The 24712-nt window shown below is 37.4% G+C and overlaps 1 protein-coding gene across 1 annotated transcript; it reads right to left on the bottom strand.

The window, feature by feature from the left end:
• Nucleotides 1–14645: 14645 nt before the first annotated feature.
• LOC113752918 (probable potassium transporter 17) lies at nt 14646–23210 on the bottom strand. Its single transcript, XM_027296972.1, has 8 exons — nt 22800–23210; nt 20248–20470; nt 18432–18650; nt 18264–18314; nt 17555–17815; nt 16909–16961; nt 16454–16823; nt 14646–15791 (listed from the first exon to the last, which is right to left on the bottom strand). Exons 1-8 carry the CDS (start codon nt 22974–22976, stop codon nt 14941–14943), a joined length of 2205 nt encoding a protein of 734 aa, XP_027152773.1. The 5' UTR covers nt 22977–23210; the 3' UTR covers nt 14646–14940.
• Between the last annotated feature and the right edge of the window lie 1502 nt (nt 23211–24712).

The raw sequence follows: 24712 nt of genomic DNA, 5'->3' as shown, positions 1-24712 counted from the left end.
AAAATTACACAAACCTCCCTTCTTTTAGTGGTTTAGGTAACAAAATAGGGCCAAAATGCTGATACATCCAAGTTTACCTTTGAATATCATATAATATCCTTCTCTTAATTTAAAAAAAAAAAATCTGCTATTCCAAAAGTTCTTCCCAAATTGCCAATTGTAGGTTTAGTGTCGAGTAACTTTGTTTATGTGATTAATGGTCTCAATATCAAATTGGTAGGGGTGAAGTGCTTGATATTTGTGTCATCATTTTTCCCTTACTTTTCCCGCGACTGTCATGCAACTTTTGCTCTTTGTTTTTTTTTTTCAATGAAAAAGGGAAGAGGAAGAGTTGGGATATGAATGAGATATTAGAAGAAGCTGTTAACCCACAAGAATAAGGTAGAAAATTTGGAATTCATCCAACAAGAAAAAGAGATAATGAAGTTGAAGTTGCTGAATGATAGTAATTAAAAGTTGTATAAATTGGGGCGAAAATGAAAGAGTGATGGTTGGAATGAAGTTGTTTAAGATAGGAGTTAAGCTTTTAAATGAGTGGGAAAGAAAGATGGATGGTTGCGGTTGATTTTCTATTCCCATTTGATTTTTTCTATAAATGGATCTAATAATTAGAAGGAATTGAAAGTTTTTCTAGAAAGAGAAGATTTTGTCATAACTAAATTGGGTATCGGTATCAAGCTTCATAAGTTTTGCCTTAATTAACCATTTTCTCTCTCTATGAGAGGTTTTTCTCTCCATCATAGAGAGAGAAATCCCTCTTCGTGGGTGTGAGCGCTTTTAGGAATTTTTTCTCTGTCCTTCTATCCAAATTCAAAAACACAAAGATCCATGTGATCTCGGAAGGATTTCTTCCTGTCTTCAAGTTACTTGTCCAAAAATCTTTCTATTTTAGGAAAGCCTTAGATCTGTGATAGGAAAAACAAATTTTAAATAGTTGAAGATCTGCAGTAGGAAAAAAAAAATTTTAGTCGTAGATCGTCTGCTAGGTTGGTCTGTGTGTGTTTGTTTTGCAGGATCAGGGTTCTTTACTGAGTCTTCCGGCGTCTGGTGGATTTCCCGTCTGGTTAGGAGGAGGTGTACGGTGTTCGGAACAACATGAGCTGATCTCGAGCTGGACTAGTACTTTAGCAGTCTGGGATTTGAGGTAGTATAGTCGGTGGAATTGCAGGAGATGGATCACATTGAGGAAGTGCTGCGGAAGTTTACCTTGTCAGAGGAGGAGAGGACTAGTATCTGTTTGGAAGAGGGGGAACTGGAAAGAGGAATCAAGGAATGTGAGCTGAGTTTAATAGGGAAAGTGTGGGGGGAAAAACAAGCCAATATTATGGGTATAAGGAGCTTCGCAAATAGTATGTGGCCTCAATTAAGAAATGTTAGAATTACGGAGATCAGAGCTAATATGTTTCAATTTGTGTTTGGCAGCAGGAAGGACATTGAGCTGGTGTTAGGTAGACGACCATGGATATATGATGGTCAACCACTTGTTTTGGTGGAGTGGGAAGCAGGAATAGAGGAAAAAGAATTGGCGTTCAGCAGATCGCTGGTGTGGGTTCAGATCTGGAACATCCCCCTGCATTGGGCTACTAAGGAAGTTGGTAGGAAGATTGGAGGTATTTTTGCGGGGGTTAGAGAGGTTATCGTCCCTCAGGGGGGAGGGAAGGATGGGAAGCATCTAAAAATACTTGCTGAAGTTGAGCTAACAATGCCATTACCAAGAGGTATTATGGTTAGCAGTAGTGGGGCACGAAGATGGCTAGACTTCAAGTACGAAAAGTGTCCAGACTTTTGTTTTTGTTGTGGTTTGATAGGCCATAATGAAAGAAATTGCAGTAAGAAAGGGATCAACATTGACAAGGAAAGCCAATATGGTAATTGGATGCGTGCCAGTTACCCAAGGAGCCCTAGGAGGCAATCTAGAAATGCGGAGGAGCATAGGGATCAAGAGTGTGAGGGAACTGGCGAGCAAAGTACAAAGGGGGAAAAGGGGAACTGTCAGAATTTGTTGCTGACCTATACAAAGGATTTTCATAGAGATAAGGGGCAGTCTGGATATTCAGGGGGAAATAGTGTGGAGCGGCAGGAGGGAGGCCAGGAACAGTTTACAGAGAGTATAGGGGAGGGGAAGCAAGGAGGGGAGGGAGGGAGCAAGGCGGAATCTAGTGCAGGGGAGCAAATGCTGAGAGATAGGGAAGTTAGAGAGGAAGAGTGTCCTCCGAAGGTGGAGGAGAGGGAAGTTGGTGGGGGTAGTAGTCATACAGACGTGATGTGGATTGATGAGGGAGACAAGAGTGAGGTTGAGAGTGGGTTGAGAGAGGTGCCTGTGCAGGATCAGGACGACATCTTGGCTGCGAGGGAAGGAAGCAAGAGTACAGCTAATGTGAGGGGGAATAGTGCAGGATATCAAAGAGCAAATAAAACATGGAGGAGACTGGTGAAAGAGGTAAGTAAGAAGAAACCCCTTGGGGATATGACTAACATTAAGGAAGAGCTAGAGAGGGGAAAAAGGAAGCAGGGAGTGAGTGTAGGGGGCAAGGAGGAAGGCCAGAGGGGGTTGGGAAGGGGAAAAAAGGCTAGGATGACTGAAACGGCTATGGACCTGATTATGACTACTGAGGTGGTGGAGCCCTCCCTTAATGGGGCTCCCAAGCTTAAATGAGAGCTCTGGTGTGGAATTGTCGAGGTGCGGGGAGCCCCTTGACAATTCCCCAACTTAAGGAAATGATTAAGTTCCACTCCCCTTTGTTGGTGTTTTTGTCAGAGACAAAAAAAAAAAGAGCTATATGAATAGTGTTAAGCAATGGGTGAAATTTGACCATCTTTTTGTAGTGGATCCAGTGGGCATAGCGGGGGGCTTGGCAGTTTTTTGGAAGAAGGAAATCCAGGTGAAAACTATCCTATTTACTAGTTTTACTATTGAATTACTTATTGCTGGTTATGAAGGGCAAAGGGATTGGTGGTGTATATGCACTTATGCTAGTACTGATGATAGAGTAAGGGAGCAGCAGTGGAATGTTATTGAGAGGAGGAAGAGCATTTGGGGTAATTGTTGGGCCATCATGGGAGATCTAAATGATATAAAATCTAATGGGGAAAAATGGGGGGGTAGGGTCAGGCCTGAGAGTAGTTTTGTAACTTTCAACAATTTTATTAATAGTAACGAGCTGCTTGATATTGGGTTTGAGGGGGTACCTTGGACTTGGTGTAATAACTGGGGAAAAGAGGGGGAGGTCAAGGAGCGAATCGATAGGATTTTGGGGACTAAACAATGGTGTGCTAATTTCGAATGGGCTAAGTGTAGTCATATTGAGACTGAAGCCTCGGATCATTGTGCACTAATATTAGACACTACTCCTGCTAGAAGGATAAGGAAGAGGAGGTTTAGGTTTGATAGAAGGTGGCTGTTGCAGGAAGACATTGGAGCGGTAATAAAGGATGCGTGGAAGACCAGTCAGCAGGGATCACGTTATATAAGGTGGCGCATAAAATAAAACAAGTTAGAATGAATCTTCTAAGTTGGAGTAAAAATTTAAATATGAACTCGAAGAGATGCATTGACCAGATTAAAGAGGAAATTAAAGCAGTAAGGGAGAGTAGTTCGAGTGGGTGGAAAATCAAGGTGGCTGGACTTAAAAGGAAATTAGCAGACGCTTATAAAAGGGAGGAGATTTATTGGAGTCAAAAGGCTAGAGTTCAGTGGCTCAAGGAGGGTGATAAGAACACTAGCTTTTTCCACTCTAGTGTGATAAGTCGAAGAAGGCAGAATAAGATCAATGGGCTGAAGGGGAGGAATGGGGACTGGTGTAGTAATGAGGAGGAGATCAGTGGGGAAATGGTGGAGTACTTCCAACAGCTGTTTACATCAGATCATCCTTGTGGGTTTAATGACATCTTGGAGGGGATCTTACCGACTATATCTGCTGATATGAACAGGATGCTGATAAGGCCAGTCTCAGAACAAGAGATTAGCTCGGTTGTCCATTCCATGCACCCTAACAAGTCCCCTGGACCAGACGGTATGTCCCCTGTCTTTTTCCAAAAGTTTTGGGATATTATTAGGGAGGATGTTGTTCTGGCTGTCCAAAGCTTCTTTCACTCTGGTCATCTTCTTAAGTCTATCAATGAAACTATGATTAGTTTCATCCCTAAAACTGATGCCCCAAATTTGATTACTGATTTTAGACCTATTAGCTTATGCAACGTCATCTATAAGGTCATTTCCAAAGTTCTGATTAACAGATTCAAAAATGTGCTTAGTCTTTGCATTAGTCCCTCTCAGTCTGCTTTTGTGCCTGGTAGGCAAATTCTGGATAATGTTCTTATTGCTCATGAGGCCATTCACTTCCTTAAAAATAAAAGAACTGGAAAAGATGGTTTTATAGCTATCAAACTAGACATGTCTAAGGCGTATGATAGAGTAGAATGAGTTTTTTTGGCTAAAGTAATGTAGAAGATGGATTTTTGTCCAAAATGGATTCAGTGGATCATGGAGTGTGTTTCTAGTGTTACTTACTCTATTAATGTCAATGGTGAGAAGAGAGGGTACATTAAACCAACTAGAGGTTTAAGACAGGGGGATCCCCTTTCTCCTTATCTTTTTCTGATATGTGCTGAAGGCTTTTCTGCTCTATTAAATCAGGCCAACAGGACGGGGAAAATGACTAGTCTAAAAATTGCTAAAGGTGCTCCTAGGTTGTCTCACCTCTTTTTTGCAGATGATTCCTTGATTTTTTGCAAAGCTAGAGCCAATGAGGTGCATCAGTTTGTGCGAATATTGGAAGTCTATGGTAGAGCTTCTGGACAGCTTATAAACATAGAGAAATCATCTATCTTTTTCAGTAGGAATGTGGCGGAAAGAACAAAGGAAGAGGTGCTTAAAGAGGTCAGCGGCATGAAGCAGGTTCAACAGAGCAGATATTTGGGGCTACCACTGGTTATAGGCAGATCTAAGAGGCAGATTTTTTACTTCATCAAACAAAGGATAGTGAATAGACTTAGGGGTTGGAAGGAGAAGTTGTTGAGCCAAGCGGGTAAGGAGGTCTTGTTGAAGTCGGTGGTAATGGCCCTTCCTGCCTATGTGATGTCCAGCTGCAAGTTACCTATCCAACTGTGTAAGAATATTTGCTCTGAAATGGCTAAGTTTTGGTGGGGACAGAAGGAGGATGAGAGAAGAATTCATTGGATTAGCTGGAGCAAGATGGCTGAACCAAAATCTGAAGGGGGATTAGGCTTTAGAGACTTGCAAGATTTCAACTTAGCATTACTGGCAAAACAGTTGTGGAGGATTCTGATGAAGCCCAACTTATTGCTGAGCGCAGTCATGAAAGCTAGATATTTTCCAAGGCAGCCAGTTTGGGAGGCACAACAAAAAAACACAGACTCATGGTGTTGGAAGAGTCTACTAAGCGCGAGAGGGGTACTGGAACTAGGCATAAGGAAACGGGTGGGGGATGGTGAAACAATCAATATTTGGGAGGATAGATGGCTACCTGATGCGGAGGAGGGAAGAGTAGATTCACAACGGAAGCCGGGAAGTAGAGTGGTGAAAGTGTGCGATCTGATCAAACAAGGAGAGTGGGATGAGGACTTGCTGGCACAAGAATTTGAGGAGTCGGATAGAAGGAAAATCATGCGAAGATCACTAAGTGTACAAAAGGTGAAAGATAGGATCTATTGGGCGAACTCTAGCACAGGAGAGTATGCTGTTAAGTCTGGGTATAGAGTGGCTAAGGAAAGTAAAAGAAGGAGACGTACGGGTAGAAGGAGGTTAGAAGCGAGTAGTAGTAGAGAAGGACAGTCACCCAGTTGGCAGTTTCTATGGTTACTAAACATAAAGAATAAGCTGAAACACTTCGTGTGGAAGTGCCTACGAGGAATTTTACTAGTCAACTCTGTGATTAGGGATAAGTGTGGGAAAGGTGACCATTTGTGCAAGTGTTGTGGTGAAAGTACTGAGACTCTGGAACACTTGTTCTTTTTTTGTAGTAATGCTAGAGCAATATGGAAAGCTGCTCCTGTGCAATGGGATGGCCTCGAGGGATTCAGGCATAACTTCTGGCATTGGTGGGGAGAGCTGAAGGAGGCAAGGAGTAGGGAGAATGGGAAGGATCATATTGTGCTTACCGTGAATTTATTATGGCAGATATGGAAAAATAGAAATGAACAGCAATTTAACAACAAGAGTAGAGGTCCGTGGGAGGCAGTCAATAAGGCAGTTGGAGAATGGTACGAGTTCTAGCTAGCCAGTGAGGAAGGGAGGGGTCGAGGGATGAGGAACCAGCAGGGACTTGAGGAGGAGAGGGGATGGACCAAGCCACAACCAAGCTGGATCAAGGTGAACACAGACGCAGCCCTTAACAGTAATAGCAACAAGGCAGGTTGGGGTGTAGTGGCTAGGAATTGGAAGGGGGAGTTGGTTGGTTCCTGGGCAATCCCAACCAGGAGCTGTTCAAATGCTCCACAGGAGGAAGCTTTGGCAATCAGGAGGGCAATGGTGATCGCGAGGCAAATGGGATGGAGGAGGGTAGTGTTTGAGTCCAACTGCAAACAAGTCGTGGACAGATTAAATACAAAAATGGAAGAGGCTAATATGGCTACTATTCTGTTGGATATTCGAAACTTAGCAAAGGAATTTTACGAATGTTGTTTTTCCTTCACCAGGAGGAGAAACAACTCTGTTAGTCACCAGGTTGCAAAATTTGCTGTTAGTTTGATTGATATAGCTGAATGGAAGCGGGACTTCCCAGTGTGGCTGCTGGACTTAGTCCATGCAGATTCAGTTGAGCAGTTGCTCGAAGTTTGTACTTAGTATGAGTAAATGATATGTTACCGTTTTGATAAAAAAAAAAATTGGGTATCGGTAGTTGTGTGAGGTAGAGTTGTTTTGCCAGTGGTATGTGGTTCATGTGTTGAAACTTTTGTAAATCTGATTGTAGCTTCAGATTCAATGGTTTGAACAGATTTTCAATTGGATTATCCATTTTTTAAAATTCATTGTAATCTACGAATTTGAGATTATTTTCAACGAATGTCAGATGACCATAACCAGTTCTCGAGTATGGCATTGTTCTTGTTTAAGCTGGGAAAAGCAAAGGAATTTCAGCACACACAAAAAAAAAGAAAAAAAAATAAAATTTAAACTAGATAACCGATAGGTACAGCGTCTGTGAGTTTAAAACTTACTCACATGGCAATTTCATTATTTCTTGATTCTAAAATTTCCTTTATAATAATTTTGCCCTCTCTTGTGTTGACTTTCCTCAACCATACATTTTTTTTAAAAAAAAAGTTTTTCTTTGCTCTCTAAGCCCCGATAGTTTCTCACCCAATTCTTGTTAAGTTCACAATTCATTCCTTATTAGGATTTGGCCGCATCATGCAAACTCGTATGTCCGAAACAATCAGTATGCACACCACACACTAATTATGCCATAAATACCATGTAGTCCCTACTCATTCTACTGTGAGCTAATGTGGTCCCTTGTAAGTCAATTTTGAACAGTTTGGTCCTTGAGTGAGTTTGCCAAAAAAAAAAAATACACTAATGTTGCCAGTTAATTCCCACCTTTGATCAAATTTGCATTCTATTTGATAGAACTTTCTACTCCTTTAGTGAATACAAAGTTGAAATAAGATTATTTAAAGATATAACTAGTTTCTCACGTAATTGAATTAAAGATGCCTGCCAAATTCCTCAAAACTTAAGTGACGTTTAATTGGGTGGCCTGAATTGTTAAATTTGAAAACATACAAGGCTAAATTGGTTATCACCAAACCATAAGGGACAATATTATTTCAAGCTAAACAATGAGGGTCAAATATTCCTCATTGTTATAAAATTGAAGAAAATTAGAAGTAATGTTATAAGACTAAAGACAATAAATGGAAGGAATGGAGAATTTTGTCTTTTCTCGAACGAGTATGTGAGTAATAAGTTTCTTAGAAGAACTTTTTAGAGAATTATAGAGAGAGAATGAATTCAAGATTGCAAAGGATTGAAGGGGGTCATTTCTAATGATATAATGCCCCTCTATTTATAGGAGAAATGAACGCGTTTTTCTTTTCTTAGTTTGTGCTGGATGGTTTGAACAAATAGAAATGAGGGAAAGCTGCTTATTTGTTTGAATAGTCAGAAGTCAGGTATAGCTGCTGTCGGTGGAACTTTGAAGAAAACTTGGACATCCATGATGTTATCCCTGATGTCATTTGCTGCAAGACATCAGAGATGACATTTGTTGCATGACACTCCCTCTTGGATGTTAAGTGTACACGAAGAATATGCCTCGTTAAAATCTTATTAAGGAAAAATCCAGTGGGATAAAAATCTTAGTGAAGGAAAAAGAGTACACTATTCTTGTGTATTAATTTCTCCCCCTGATTTGGACATTACTTGAGGTCAGCCAATCGATGCATTCCAATCTTTCTCACCAACTTCTCAAATGTTGAAGTAGGTAATGCCTTGGTAAATAAATCTGCCAGATTATCATCTGATCGAATTTGTTGCACATCAATTTCACTATTCTTCTGTAACTCGTGAGTAAAGAAGAATTTTGGTGAAATATGTTTCGTCCTATCTCCTTTGATATATCCTCCTTTTAATTGTGCTATACATGCAGCATTGTCTTCATATAATATTGTCAGAGTATTTTTGTTCTCAGGTAATAACTCACAATTCTTTCGAATGTAATGGGTCATTGATCTTAGCCATACACATTCTCGACTTGCCTCATGAATTGCCAGTACTTCAGCATGATTTGAAGGAGTAGCAGCTATTGATTGCTTTGTAGATCTCCATGAGATAGCTGTGTTACCGCATGTGAATAGATAACCTGTCTATGATCTTGCTTTATGTGGGTCAGATAAATACCCAGCATCAGCATAACCAAGCAATTCAGGTTGAGATGTCTTTGAATAAAATAGACCAAGATCAGCTGTTTCTTGGAGATAACGAAAAATATGTTTAATTCCATTCCAATGTCGCCTTGTAGGAGATGAGCTGAACCTTGCTAATAGATTTACAGCAAATGAAATGTCTGGTCTTGTACAATTAGCAAGATACATTAGTGCACCAATAGCGCTGAAATATGGTACTTCAGGACCAAGTATTTCTTCATCTTCATCTTTTGGTCTAAAGGGATCCTTGACAGGATCTAATGACCGAACGACCATTGGAGTACTTAAGGGATGTGCTTTATCCATATAAAACCGCTTTAATATCTTTTGGGTATAAGTAGTTTGATGAATAAAAATTCCATCTTCCAGATGTTCAATTTGCAAACCAAGGCAGAATTTGGTTTTTCCAAAATCTTTGACCTCAAATTCTTTCTTCAGATATTCTACTGCCTTTTGGAGCTCTTCAGGAGTTCCAATTAAATTAAGGTCATCAACATAGACAGCAATAATTACAAAATTGGACCCATCCTTCTTTATAAAAACACATGGACAAATTGGGTCATTGATATAACCTACCTTGTGTAAACACTCACTAAGGCGATTATACCACATACGTCCAGATTGTTTAAGTCCATATAAAGACCTTTGTAATTTGATGGAATAAGTTTCTCTAGACTGGAATTTACGTGCTTCAGGCATGTTAAATCCTTCAGGGATTTTCATATAGATATCATTTTCCAATGTTCCATATAGATAAGCAGTGACTACGTCCATTAGACGCATATCAAGTTTTTCATGTACTGCCAGACTTACAAGATATCGAAATGTAATTCCGTCCATTACTGGAGAGTATGTTTCATCATAATCAACTCCAGGTTTTTGTGAAAATCCTTGGGCTACAAGTCGTGTTTTATATCGCACGATTTCATTCTTTTCATCCCTTTTCCTGATAAATACCCATTTATATCCGACTGGCTTAACACCTTCAGGTGTTTGGACTACAGATCCAAAAACTTTTCTTTTAACCAATGAATCCAATTCACATTGGATCGCATCCTTCCATTTTGGCCAATCATGTCTACGCCGACATTCATCAATCGATCTAGGTTCATGATCCTCATTTTCATTCATAACATCGAGTGCTACATTATATGCGAAAGCATTATTTATAATTATCTCTTTCCGGTTCCAACTCTTATTTGTAGTGACAAAATTTACTAAATTTTCAATAATTTCAGTTTGTTCTTTTGGAATCAGCTCTTCCAAAGCGACTTTTTCAACTTCTTCAGGAGGTTGAATTTTGTCACTAACAATATTTTGACTTTCATTATTTAATCCTCTTTTCTTTTGAGGATTTTTATCTTTGGAACCAAGAGGTCTCCCACGCTTCAGGCGTGCTTTAGATTCATTAGCACTTGCAATTTGCCCTTCTAGGACATCAATTTTCACCGGAACGTTTTCTGCAGGAATATGTGATTTAATAACTCTTCTGGAGTCATTAAATGCATCCGATAATTGATTTGCAATTTGTTGCAAATGTATAATTCTTTGAACTTCTAGTTCACAATTTTTTGTACGAGGATCAAGGAAATCTAAGGAAATTTTTCAAGTGATTTCCTTTCTTGGTTGATCTTTTCCTCCCCCTAATGCCGGAAAATTTGATTCATCAAAATGACAATTTGCGAATCTTGCAGTAAATAAATCACCTGTCAAGGGTTCAATATATTTAATAATGGAAGGTGATTCATACCCGACATATATCTCCAATCTTCTTTGGGGCCCATTTTAGTACATTGGGGCGATGCAATTGGAACATAGACCGCACACCCAAAAATTCTCAAATGAGAGATATTGGGCTCATAGTCAAATGCTAATTGTAAGGGAGAATAGGTATGATAACTAGTCGGCCTGATTCTCACAAGTGTTGCTGCATGTAATATAGTATGTCCCCAAGCAGATGTTGGGAGTTTAGACCTCATCAATAATGGTCTGGCAATCCATTGTAGCCGTTTAATAAATGATTCAGTTAGACCATTTTTGTTGTGAACATGAGCTACTGGATGTTCCACAGTCGTCCCAATAGACATGCAATAATCATTAAAAGCATGTGATGAATATTCACCAGCATTATCTAAACGAATTCTTTTGATTGGATAATCAGGGAATTGTGCTCGCAATTTAATTATCTGAGCAAGCAATCTCGCAAATGGCAGGTTGCGAGAAGATAATAAACATACATGTGACCATCTAGTTGATGCATCAATTAGCACCATAAAATATTTAAATGGTCCACATGGTGGATCTACTGGCCCACATATATCACCCTGAATTCGTTCTAGAAATGTAAGGGATTCAGTACCAACTTTAGTTGGTGATGGTCTAATAATTAATTTCCCTTGAGAGCAAGCAGCACATGAGAATTCATTTGACTTTAAGACCTTTTGATTTTTCAATGAATGGCCATGTGAATTTGTAATGATTCGTCTCATCATTATAGATCCAGGATGCCCGAAACGATCATGCCAAATCATAAAATCATTTGGATTAGAAGACTTCTGGTCTTCTAGATGATTGACTTCAGTTGCACTTATTTTGGCATAATATAAACCAGAAATAAGAGAAGGCAACTTTTCTAATACACATTTCTTCCCAGAAATGATATTTGTAATCAATAGATATTCATCATTTGTCTCATTCATTGTCTCGATATGATATCCATTTCGGCGAATATCTTTAAAACTTATCAAGTTTTTTCGAGATTTGGGAGAGAGTAATGCATTATTTATAATAATTTTATTCCCTTTAGGAAGAAAGATAGTGGCTCTTCCGGAGCCTACTATCAATTTTGCACTTTCACTAATTGTATTAACATTTGTCTCTCCCATTTCTAAATGAGAAAAATATTTCTCATTTTTAAGTACAGTGTGCGTAGTAGCACTATCAATGAGACAAATATCATCATTATTTAATCCCAAATATTTGGCATTCATTTTTTCTTCAGAAAGAATATCACAAATAAAAGTAGATATTAATAAAATGCACAAATATCATAATACAAAAGTAACTTTCATTAAAAGATGTGAAAATAATAAAAGTACATATTGGGCATTTGACAGCTTCATCATTTTGTATCTTCAGGATACACAATAAAATCAGCCATATCAAGGGATGTCATATCCACATCATCATTACATTCATTTTCTTGATCAATGGTAGATGTTCCTTGATCAATAAAATTGGTCTCAATACCTTTATTCTTCCCTTTCAATGATGCTTGATAAAGTTCAACAAGGTGATCCGCCGTACGACAGGTACGGGACCAATGTCCTCCCATGCCATATCGGTAGCACTTTTCTTCATAATTTTTCTTTTCTTTATATTTTTTATTGTTGTTGTTGTTGTCCCGCTTCTGGGGGATATTCTGTCTCATGTCATGGTTATTATTATTGTGGTAAGGTATATATCTATCATGACCACGTCCACGTCCACGACCTCTACCACGGCTACGTCCGTGACCTCTGCCACGGCTATGTCTGGAATTTGAAGATTGAGTCACATTCACTTCAGGGAATGGACTAGTATCAGTTGGTCGGGACTCACGATTTTTCCATAATAATTCATTATTTTTGTTCAGCCAGTAAAAGACATGTAATCAGTTCAGAATATTTTTTGAAACCTTGTGCTCGATACTGCTGTTGCAGAACCACATTCGAGACATGAAATGTGGAAAATGTTTTTTCCAACATATCCTCATCAGTTACATTTTCTCCACATAATTTTAATTGAGAGGTTATTCTGAACATGGCTGAATTATATTCAGGGACAGATTTAAAATCTTGCAGCCGTAAGTGTAGCCAATCATACCTGGTTTTTGGAAGTACGACCAACTTCAGGTGATCGAATCTTTCTTTTAAACTTATCCACAGATCTAGTGGATTTTTGACTGTCAGATATTCCGTTTTCAAGCTTTCATCAAGATGATGGCGAAGGAATATCATGGCTTTGGCATGGTCTTGACTTGTGGCATCATTATTCTGGACAATAGTTTTTCCAAGTCCTTTGGACTCAAGATGTATCTCAACATCCATTGCCCATGATAAATAATTTTTTCCAGAAATATCGAGTTGTACAAATTCCTATTTTGTGAGATTTGCCATGATAAAATTAAATGAGTTATAATTAAATAATGGTACCTTAAGATTCACGAACAGATTGCAGATCCAGTTCTTGGAGCAAATCTAGATAACCTTCAGAATCTGGCTTTGTCACTAATTGCCCAGTGGTGTAATCCAAATTCTTATGAGAATTGTGGAGCAGGTTTGGACAAACCGATAAGACTATATGCTCCGATTTAATATGAAAGAAGGTGGTAAATTTTGACTCTAATATGGTAGAAAATATGGCAGAGTTTCGTGCTGATAACGTGTTATAAAATTGAAGAAAATTAGAAGTAATGTTATAAGACTAAAGACAATAAATGAAAGGAATGGAGAATTTTGTCTTTTCTCGAATGAGTATCCGAGTAATAAGTTTCTTAGAAGAACTTTTTAGAGAATTACAGAGAGAGAATGAATTCAAGGTTGCAAAGGATTGAAGGGGGGTCATTTCTAATGATATAATGCCCCTCTATTTATAGGAGAAATGAACGCGTTTTTCTTTTCTTAGTTTGTGCTGGATGGTTTGAACAAATAGAAATGAGGGAAAGCTGCTTATTTGTTTGAATAGTCAGAAGTCAGGTATAGCTGCTATCGGTGGAATTTTGAAGAAAACTTAGACATCCATGATGTTATCCCTGAGGTCATTTGCTGCAAGACATCAGAGATGACATTTGTTGCATGACACTCGTAAGTGTTGAGACTTGCCAATGTTTATTGGTAGAATTGACAAAAAGGTTTTCTATTACTTTAAAATTAAAATTGAAGTAAAGATAAAGGATTATTTTTCAGGGTTGAAATGAAAAACTCAATGCATTGCTTCCAGTTTCATCTAATTGAGTTGAAGATGTTGCCAGATTCTTTAAACACTTCAGTGACTTTCAGTTGGATGACCTCAATCGTTAAAGTTGAAAAATATAAGGGGCTAAATTGGCTTTCACAAACAAATGAGGGACAAAATTAATTCAAAGCAAAAAGATTGGGGACTAAAATGGTAAATATCCTGCCTATCTATTTGGATTTAATGATATTCTCTTACATTAAGGATGGGAATATTGAAGTAAAGGATTGGGAGGAAACTCTGCTCACAGCTGCTGCTGGTAGGGCAGTTCTAATAATATCAGTTATATTGCTGTGATGTCTGATGAATGCAAAGTTTTAATTGAGTGAACATGAATCAGTTAAAGGTGCAAACATCTTATCACAGCTTAAAGATCAAATGCTGTGAAATTAACAAGACATCAAATCTTTCAACACACCACTGCTAAGCAAATGTTGGAGGGGTTTAACTATGCCTAACCTCCTGAAAGGACAGAACTCAAAGAAGTTCAAAATGGAATATTCATGCCAGGAACAATTTTTGGTTTTGTCAGTCAGAAGAAGTCTTTAAAATTGTGGTGCAAATTTCTTTCCACTTACTAGTATACATTATAGGCTGAAATAACTTTCACCATTGAAATTATGCAGGCCTAGATTGAATATTTTGACAGCAATTGAGTAATTCTCCACTGTTACAGATAAGCATCATATTTGTTTTTAGTCTTTATGGTGTCCATGGAGTGCAAATCTAAATTGGTTTATAGATCATGTAACCACCTACAATTGACTGCACAAATTATATACCATTCATAGCATATTTGACTTAAGAGTGTCTAAAAGATGACACTGGAATCAAGTAAAGATATATTAGTTATAGTCCCTCCTAAATGTCTAAAGCATATAGATCAAAACTTACTTTTGGAACTGCATTACTTCAATACCCCAACATTTAGTTTAGTTTTAAGTGTACTGGTCCATCTGCATGACTTCCTACTATAATCTTGTACACCTCTAGCACAATAACCGAAATCATGTTAGCCCAAAGAACACCCCACATATCAGGGTTGGTGTTTTCTCCTTACACTTCATAATGCATACCAACCTCTATGCAGTGTGGCAGTGGGATACCCATAGCAGGTAGAGAAGACCTGCAATTACTGTGCAGAACTTCATAAAAGGCAAGCATAGTTCTGTCAAACCAGCTACAACTTTTACCGATATGAAACCTTGTCTTCCCGCGTACATGAACCACACCGGCTAGCTTTGCCTCTTTTATGTCATCAATTTCTTCATCCAAGGAAGTAGTTGATTGCGCACAATCAGATGAATCACGTACATGATTCTGCAAGCTGTTGGTAACTTGAAGAACAAAGTCATCGCCTTCAAGGCTAAGAGAATCTGCATAGCCATACTGAATCACACACCCATAAACTCCTTTGAGGCCCAATTTATTGACAATAATTCTCTCATGTGCGGGGACTTTTGGAACCAGCAAGTATCTAAGAGTTGTAAAAACAGTAACATTGTGTAGGGATTTCATATTCTTCATGTAATGACCAAGTACTGGAGTCAGCCCATCTTGAATCTTAGTGTAGAAAAAACATAGTCCAGGAACCCTCTGGATGCCGGGATCAGATAGCAGTGCTTTAAGACTGTCCACGTCTATCTTGTGTGTTAACTCATACTCTATCTTTCTCTGCCTTCCATAGAACCAGCCAAACATAATAAAAGCTAGCATGACAGAAATGGCAAATGGAATCCAACCACCTTCTGGAATTTTAGTGAAGACAGAGCTCACATAGACACCCTCCATCACGAAAAAGATAACGAAATACAGTGCAACTAGAACAGGCGGAGTTCTCCAAATAATGATCATGACTAAAGTCAGCATAATGGTTGTAATAAGCATGACCATGGTGACAACAACTCCTGAATAGATGGTGGATTTGATTAGAGAATGGAACACAAGGAAAAAAATGGGAATTAATAGTAATCAACAATTTCTTTATGAAAACATGATGTTGCAGATTAGTCACATGGCAGTTATATAGGAGATTTATTTGATTGATCATGAAGACATTCACAGCTTCTCTGAAATAAAAATTAAAAAGTTTTGGAGTCATACAATCTCAATACGCTTATAACCCTATGGTTCATTGATCTAAGTTCTAATGTCCCTGGGGAATAGCAAATGTCAACTCAACACCTTCTGAAGTTCTATTCAAGTGTAAACTAAAGTTTTAACTGATTAAGGAGATGCAATCCCTTAAATATAGTAATACTAACAAGTACAAACATTTTTATGAGAAAATGTCAAGTTATGAAACATGCCATTAAGCAAAATATATAAAACAGGAATAGTTGATCCCTACTGACTGGAACTGCTTATTCTCAATACCTTTATGAAGGAAACAAAAAAAAAAAATCATGCCTAGGTTGCTTGGTTCAATCTCAGTTGGCAATATGTCGAAGGAGAAAATTGATTGACAAAGCTAGAAATGAAGTGAGGTTACTCAACTAATATAGCAATGCTTGTAAGTGGTGGGTTGATCAAACAAAACAATGAAATGGGGTTGATATTTATTTCTTACCGAAAGCATTTCCAATATCTTGCCCATCTCCAAATATTAGTATGACAGCAACACAAATAACCATCAGAATATAGTTGACTTCTGGAGAATACACCTCTCCTTCTTGCCTGCTTGATGTGTGGACTATCTTGACCCGAGGGAAATAATCAAGTGCAACAGACTGTTTGATAATTGAAAATGTAGCAGAAATCAATGACTGGCTAGCTACAATAGCAGCCAGTGTGGCTATCACAAACATGGGCCAGTAAACAGGAGATGGTATAAACTTGTAAAACCCATCCTGATGGTCATATGGGTTTCTGATCAAGTAAGCAGTCTGGCCAGCATATGTCAGAACTAGGGATGGATATATTGTGAAGAGAAAAGCTATCTGCCAGAAATGAATGGAGTTAGGATTAAAATAATAATAATAATAAAGCTAAACATAAAGATGATGAAGATCTTTTATCATTCACCTGAATTGAACTTTTGTTGAAATGACCAAGATCAGCAAACATCGCCTCAGAACCTGCATAGAAGTAATGATACAGATTTCAAATAATGAACACCAAGTCCTCAACCCACTTGCTGCAACCCCAAAGTACTTAAATCTTCAGGAAGGAAACCAAACCAGAAACCAAAAAAAGAAAATGGAAAAGAAAAAGAAAACTACGAGTAGATGATTTCTCAGGAAGTAACACCAGCAATTTTATCAGTCAAACTTGAGCAAAAATTATAAAATACTATTTAATTATTCATCAAATGTTTGTTTAGAATTGAATCCTGTTCTGTAGTTAATTATGATAACAGGAATGGTTTGCATCAGTTGTAAATTTCAGTTAAGTTTCCAACTTTCTGCTGAGCACTTCTTTCTGACAAGGGAATAGTGTACACCTGAATTTTACTTGGGTGGAGATATGTGTGAGGTAAAGTTTCAATTCAGTTGCTGACCAGGAGAAAAGCTACAAGTATTTCCAGAATAAACCTTCATGTTCTGCCCCTTCCCCCCTTCCCATTCCCACGACCAGAAAGTGGAAGTAAACCCATACATATCAATAAGTGAAAGAGAGAGACATTAGCTTGGACTCACATGATCTGAGCAGAGGGTTGTATGAGGCTTACCTGTAATGCAAAGGATTGTACCACTGAGCAACAGCCAGCCTTCCTTCCCGTTTCTCCAAAAGAAGGAGAATATGTAATGGGGTGATATTGCCTTGTAGATGCTGGGGTAATGCTTTATGATACTATAAATTCCCACAAGAGGAGTAGTGAGGGTCCATGCCCCCATTATAGGAGAGAAAAGGAAACTCACTCTCGAGGTACCATACTTCTGCAGGAGGAATAAAACAATGAGGACAACTGCTGACAAGACTTCCACCCAGGCTGCAAGTCAAAAATCAGAACTTCAAACACGACAAACTACTTGGTTACCAAATTTAGAGATACATGGAATGGCGATTGATTTAATTTGCTGATACTGAAAGTCCAGTCTTGCACCATCATTTAGATTCAGTTATTAGCTTAAATTCCCTTTTCTCCTTCACAATTAGAATTTCCTTATCATCTCTTCAAGTTCTAAGCTTCGAGATTCAAATCATTATAAACTCCGTCTAACTACTGATTGGTCATTACACTGTGCAGTAAAATTCATGTTTATATGACAACTGTTTTTCACCATGTTTCAGACATCCATGAAATGCATTCTAAAAACTTGGGAAAGTAGCTCTCTCCGCCCCTCTCTCTCTCTCTCTCTCTCTCTCTTCAGACTTATGAATACTGGAAATATTAAAGGTAGAAGTAAAATTAGCTAGCAAATGTGCTTAGTACTTACTTTTACTAAATGATGGAAAAGGTGCCCTAATGCCATCCATTGCTGACAACACTGAGGCAAGGTTTTCAGCAAGAAGTCAATACAAGGATCAAAGAAAGAAATCTTCAATAAGGAAAAAAATGAAAAAAAATTAATGAACTCTCAGATGAGAGTTCCATGCTAAGCTACCTGAAATTGCAGGAGTAAGTACACCATCACCAATTAGCATGCACATGCCTAAAATTGCAATAAAAAGCAACACCCTTCTGGCAACCAAGCTCGCTTCAAAGAATTTACCGAGTTTACTTGGCTTTTCAGCAGTGCTTGATTTTGTGCATGAATGTTTTGAAGAAAGGATATTGATGTTTATGTTCCTACATAGTAACGAATAGAGGGCGAAAGTTCCACCTGCAAAAGCCAGTTTTTGACAATTCAAGTAACAGCCAAAGACAGTGTAGGTAAAAGCGTTAAGCTTTTAATTTTCTGCTCATTGAAGATGCATTAAACCTATTCTTTCTTAAAAGTATATCCACTTGTAGTTTCAAGAAGCTTTATGACATGAGAATATCTAAGATTCATCTTCTGAACTCCAATTGCTAATCAAGTCTCTTTAAGAGACTGCCGACGAATAAGCGTACAAAACAACAACAATTGGCTTTCTTTTAAACTCCAATTAAGCACAATATTGAAACAATAGTTTTATATGTTTGTTCCATTGAAGCTACTCCACCTGTGACTGTTATCTACAACACTGAGGCAAAGAGTACTAAAATGGTAACCTCCATTCTCACTTTCATGTCCACATAAAACATCTGTAAGAGGCTTGGACTAATTGTAGACACTACACACAAAGGGATGGAACACGGTCCTTGTGTCAATAATTAAAGTGACAAGAACCAATGAGCTAACAGTAGAGGCATGCTGTAAAATCATTTCATTCTTAACAGAAATATGAAGCTACTTCACAAACAGGGGCAGATGTCTGTATCTGTTTGAAGTGGTGCTTGGTACTTGGCAAAATGGGAAGTGGAAAACAGGACTTGACTGATACAATTCAGGAAACTTACCTTTAATGAATATAAATCAAAAGTCTTAAATATTTGCTTTACTTGTAGCATATGTGCCATCAAAAAGTAAAACAGAGAAAAGAAAAAATGCAATACATTGCAACCATAGTGTTGGAAACATCTGAAAATCAGATGCATGAAAATGTCAAGAATACAAAATATCAAGAAGTTCTGGCTGTCAAAAAATAGATTTCTTGGGCAAAGCGACTATTCACAAAAAGTTGGAAAAGGAACTATGTTGACTCCAACATCATTCAACAATTAAAATGAGAAAAGTCAGGAAAATAAACAAATGACTGATGTTTATGCATGAATGAATATTTTGCTTGTATAGGCAGTATAAGTTTTTCCCGAGTTTCATCAGTTGTAGATGGTAACATAAGTGTAAAAGTGGTAGCATAAACTTTTCACGAAAGTTAGTGCTAGAGAATACAATTTTAGATAGTATCTAATTCCAACAGTAGGACTTGGTAAGATGTGTTTTGCAACCAAGTTACTGATTAGTGTGTATGTCCATTAATCAACTCCCATAGAGCAATGCATAGATTTCTGCAACCAAAATTAAAAGGTACATAAGCTTATTCTGACTGACTTCAATGTCCCAACATAAACGTAACAATAATTTCTACGGTTTCTGAGATTTCCTTCAGGAAAACTAAAAGCAGTCTACTAGTCTTAAGATAGAAAATACAAAAATGCCACATTCAGCTAGAAGATTCAGAAGCATATCACAAGAGAAACAAAATTTGAACAAAAATAGAGTATGCTGATGTGAAGAGTGAAGTACATTTGTTGTAGAAGTTAGACAAAAATATCAGCAACGGCATGAATAAATTGTTTGAGAAGAGTGCTCAGTTGAGGACACAATCAAAAATTTTTTGAAGATTAAAACTTCATCAGTCAGCATATATACATAAGCCATGTGAAAACTTGTATACCTTCACCCTGATCATCAGCCCTGACAGCTATACTGGCATACTTGACAACTCCGATTAGACTAAGAGTCCAGAAAATAATGCTGAAGATTCCCAAATAGTTTTCTTCTGTTGGAGATTTGAGTTGCATTGAAGGATAAACATACAGTGGAGATGTAACTAGCCCACCAAAGACGACTCCCAATGTCTTGTAAGCAAGTAACAGATTTTGCCATTTTCCTGCAACCTAAACCAGAAACAGTTTCATGAAGACATAATCTAATCTAAAAGATTGAACATGTGGAGAAAAGAACAAAGCCACAGCTTAAGAGTCAGCGACTCTTCCTAAATACTTAAAACTATGTCTAAGTTGTTTCATTTGATTCTTCTTGTTCTGAAATTACTTTATCTTATATTAATTAGCCCTTATAATCTTCACCAACTTCCCACCTCCTTTTCCAATAGGCATCCCATAGCTGCGTGATAAGTTCTTCGACTTATGAAAATATGTCATCTTAGAGAAATCCTAGGAAGTTAGGTGAGAAAGTACGAAAAACGAAATTTTCATCATACCAGAAAAGGGAATTCTTTTATGTGTCCTTAGTGATCCTTCAAACCCTGTGCTTAAAAATCACTATTTCATAAAATTATGGTACTCAACGAGTCAATTAAAACAATAAGATACTAAATATTCTTAATGCATATGCTTTTAATTCTCTAGCTTACTGATCACTTAGGAGTCATGGTAACAACTAACCAATCCAAATTTCATGCTAGAATTGATGTCTAGATCAGTACAGAGTTCTTATAGTACATGAAGCATCTTTGGGATCACAGCTGAATATAGCTTACTGAAAGGAATAACCAGGACTAGAGTAGAACAGAAAAACAATCCTGTGAAAACAGATTATTAAGGAGCCATGTAACAGAAAAAGAAAAATTATCAACTGACATGTTTTACTGTAAAGCTAACAGTTGAAAAATCAACCGTCCAACTGCTGCAAAATGCATGACAAAATGACTATAGAAAAATGGCACAATGGTTATTATCAGTTTATGCTCCTATTTCCCAGTCAGCAAAGGAATATACACCATCTCATTAAACTTGATGAAAACTGTCTTGTGACCATTTTTTAACTACTATTTTGACTGACTGACTTTTATGCCTCCAAGAATGCATTGGTTTGCTGAATATATTTAGAATCATTGTACTTTTGCTAGGGAAAACATTAACAAAAACCTAACAAAGAAACCAACAAATAAATTCCTTTTTCTCTCTTTTTTTAATGTGTGTGCATCCAAAGTAAGAAAACAGCTTCAAATTTAAAAATGTCCTTCAACCACATCGAACCATTTTGATTGATGACAAGGCAAGCAAAACCACACATGATTGATGGCAAGACAAGCACTACCACACATGATTGATGGCAAGACGAGCAATACCACACATGATCGCTTGTGCTCTGATGCAGCAAGCATAAGATGACATGGCAGTAATAATTTCTTTTTTGTCATTGGTCACTTATCTACTCTAATCCTACTCCTACTCCTACTTCTATTCCTACTCTAGTCTAATCCAGGGGACGAGGCCCAACTGGACTACAGGGGAGTCGACAAGGACTGAACCACCATCAGATCAGATGGGTACACTGTGCACCCGTATGGATTTGAGAAAACTACATGTTGTGACAAATGATGGGAGATAAGGTTTGAAGCCTTGACCTCCTACCCACCAAGACTTAAAGTCTTTAGTGGTGGGACAGTAATAATTTGTAGGTTGAGTAATTTTGTTAGATGACTTATAATTTGTCTCCACTCTTTTGCTTTCCTCGTCAACAAAATTTTTGTTTGTGGGTTCCCATCTTTTCCGTTTGCAAATGCAGTATAACTTTCAACACATACATAGCTAGAGACAAAAATAGTGGGGGCAAGACAAATTCCACAATTTAACAGTTCTTGTTTTGTTCCTATCAAAATATTGAAACTTTTGAAACAAATGTTTGCCGCAAACTAAAAGCTATTAGTCTATCTATGCCTGCAATAACACCACAAAAAAAAAATAATAAACTGATGTTCTTCCTGAAATCCAATATCTGACCAGAGTTGTTACACGTTAAAGAAGTCAAGACACTCAACAATTATCAGTTTCAACTGTTAAAAACGTATAAAATAGCAACTAATCCCTCCATAACTTATATAAAATTCTCTAAGTTTCAAAAATTTTCAAAAGAATCCCAACCACCAATTAATGAACCGTCACTGACAAATGCTGAGAACACTTCAAACTAATTAACAGATGTTCACCCTTTCAACGACACTTTAGCTGGTAGCAGAAGTCAATATGATGAGACCGCAATACAATGGCAAGTTCTTACCAGCTGAGACCGCAATATGTTGACGTTCACCCTTATTTTCTGAACAGTTGTGAAGTTCATGAATTTCATCATGCATTAGAGTTCCAAAAGTTTCCCCGAATTCGACTCGTTTATTTAAGGGGCGTAATTAATCCCAAAAACAGAAAAAAAAAAAAGGAAAAAAAAATTACTACTAGAAAGTGTGCTGTAAAATTGACGTACCTTGTTGTCCAACGTTGGCGGGGATTGAATTAAACGGTTGAGGTCGTGAAACCGAGCGCTGCGCAAAGAGACCGCCCCAACCTCATCATTATTATTGTTACGATGATCAATCACCGTCACCACCACATCATCAGACTGAGTCACCGCCGAGTCATATGGCCGGACATGGCGATCCATGCTACGTTTAACTCAGCAAACAAGCAACCCCACTTTCCGCCTCTCTCTCTCTCTCTCTCTCTGTCTGTCTGATAAAAGCTAACACACCACCTGTGTTTCTCTGCGCTGTATGGACCATGCATTATATAGACGGAGAGGGCATTAAAAATTCTTAAAGACTCCACAGTCTCCACACTTTCCAGGAACCGGGGAAGAGAGGGGGGGTAGGGGTTTCACATTCAAGGATTTAGAGAGGGCCCCTGGAATGATTCCTTCCCCACGTGTCTTTCTATTTTTTTAGGATTTGATTGAGATGAGAAGTTTTGTTTGGTTGAAGGAAGTATTTGCAACCGAATTAAACGTTTGGTGTGGAAAATTACAAGGGATGGCCTCCTGGCCTCAAGATTTTGACGATTTTCCAATGACAAATACAATATTACAATATCGTCACGAGGATGTTGAACGGTCTAGATTTGTTTGGACTCGCCTAATTTTAAGATGTCATCATGATCCACGTTTTCTTCTTCGTCGTCTTTTTCCTTTTTTTTTTTTTTTGGTTATGGATGGATAAAATGGTGAATTAAGTACTGATAAAACTGAAATTTGAAATTTGAAATTTATTAAATTATTAAATTGTTAAGTACTAAATCTGACACATTTGAGTATATATTACATTAAGTGATAAGTGATTATTTTTTTGAGTAAATTTTGTCTAGAAAATTCAGTGTCATTTAATTAATTTAGATGTTCAATTTTTAGTTATCAAATCCGTCTAAACATATTAAAATCTAAATTCATTAAATTTAAGTGTTGAATTTGATTAGCTACTCACGTGCAGTTTTTGGGAATAGGGTGCTCGAGGAAATTTGCAAATTAAAAATGCATCATCAAATAAGAATTTTAATCAATGGTTAGGCATTTCGACCTTATTTGAAAAATAGGAGAGTGTATGGTATTTTTTTTCCAACAAACGATAACAGATTTATAGATATTAACACTTGATAATACAAGGATTAGTTACAAAAAGGGGATACTACCCTCATTTCCTTCTTCACTAACTCAATCAGCCGTATTGGGAAATCATGTTCCCATTCGATGTTACGTACTAGCTTAGCTGCAAACTGAGCTAGTGTATGGCTGATTTCATTTTCTGATCTAGGAATAAACACAAAAGAACAACTGTCAAAGTCTGATCTAATTTCCTGTACATCTTCTAGAATAGTTGCAATGCTGTAATCATACTCACTGCATCGGTTAATCTGCTCAACTACTGATTTGCAGTCTGTAGAGTGTATGGTATTTGCTTTTCAAAATTTGTGGTTATTCTCTGGCCATTTCACTTAAATGCCTCTATATTTATTCTTTTTAAATTTGCTTTTTTCATTAATATTTGATTTATTATTACATTTTTTTAAAAACCTATAAAGATTTTATGTTTGACTAAGGAGTATCATGTCATTATGAATGAAAAACAAGTGCTAATGAGTTCATGGTGGAAAGCAATGATTACATAATGATGATTGTACATTGTTAATAGATTTCTACAACTATAGAAAATATTTGTTATTATTGTGCATTTGAGATTCCTTTTTAATTTGGATAGGACTATATGTCGTAACATTATCTTCTTTGTTTACTTTTTTTTTTTAAAAAAAAGTATTGTTGGTTAGGCTAATTTGTACACCTAACCCTATTATACGGGTTAAATGCTACAGTTAATCAATTAATATTTGTATCTATATGTATTGCAGATGGGG

The sequence above is a fragment of the Coffea eugenioides genome, chromosome 11 (genome assembly GCF_003713205.1).
Source record: "Coffea eugenioides isolate CCC68of chromosome 11, Ceug_1.0, whole genome shotgun sequence".
Taxonomy (NCBI): domain Eukaryota; kingdom Viridiplantae; phylum Streptophyta; class Magnoliopsida; order Gentianales; family Rubiaceae; genus Coffea; species Coffea eugenioides.
Note: the sequence above shows the minus strand (reverse complement) of the source record. Positions and strands in the feature narration are given on the sequence as shown.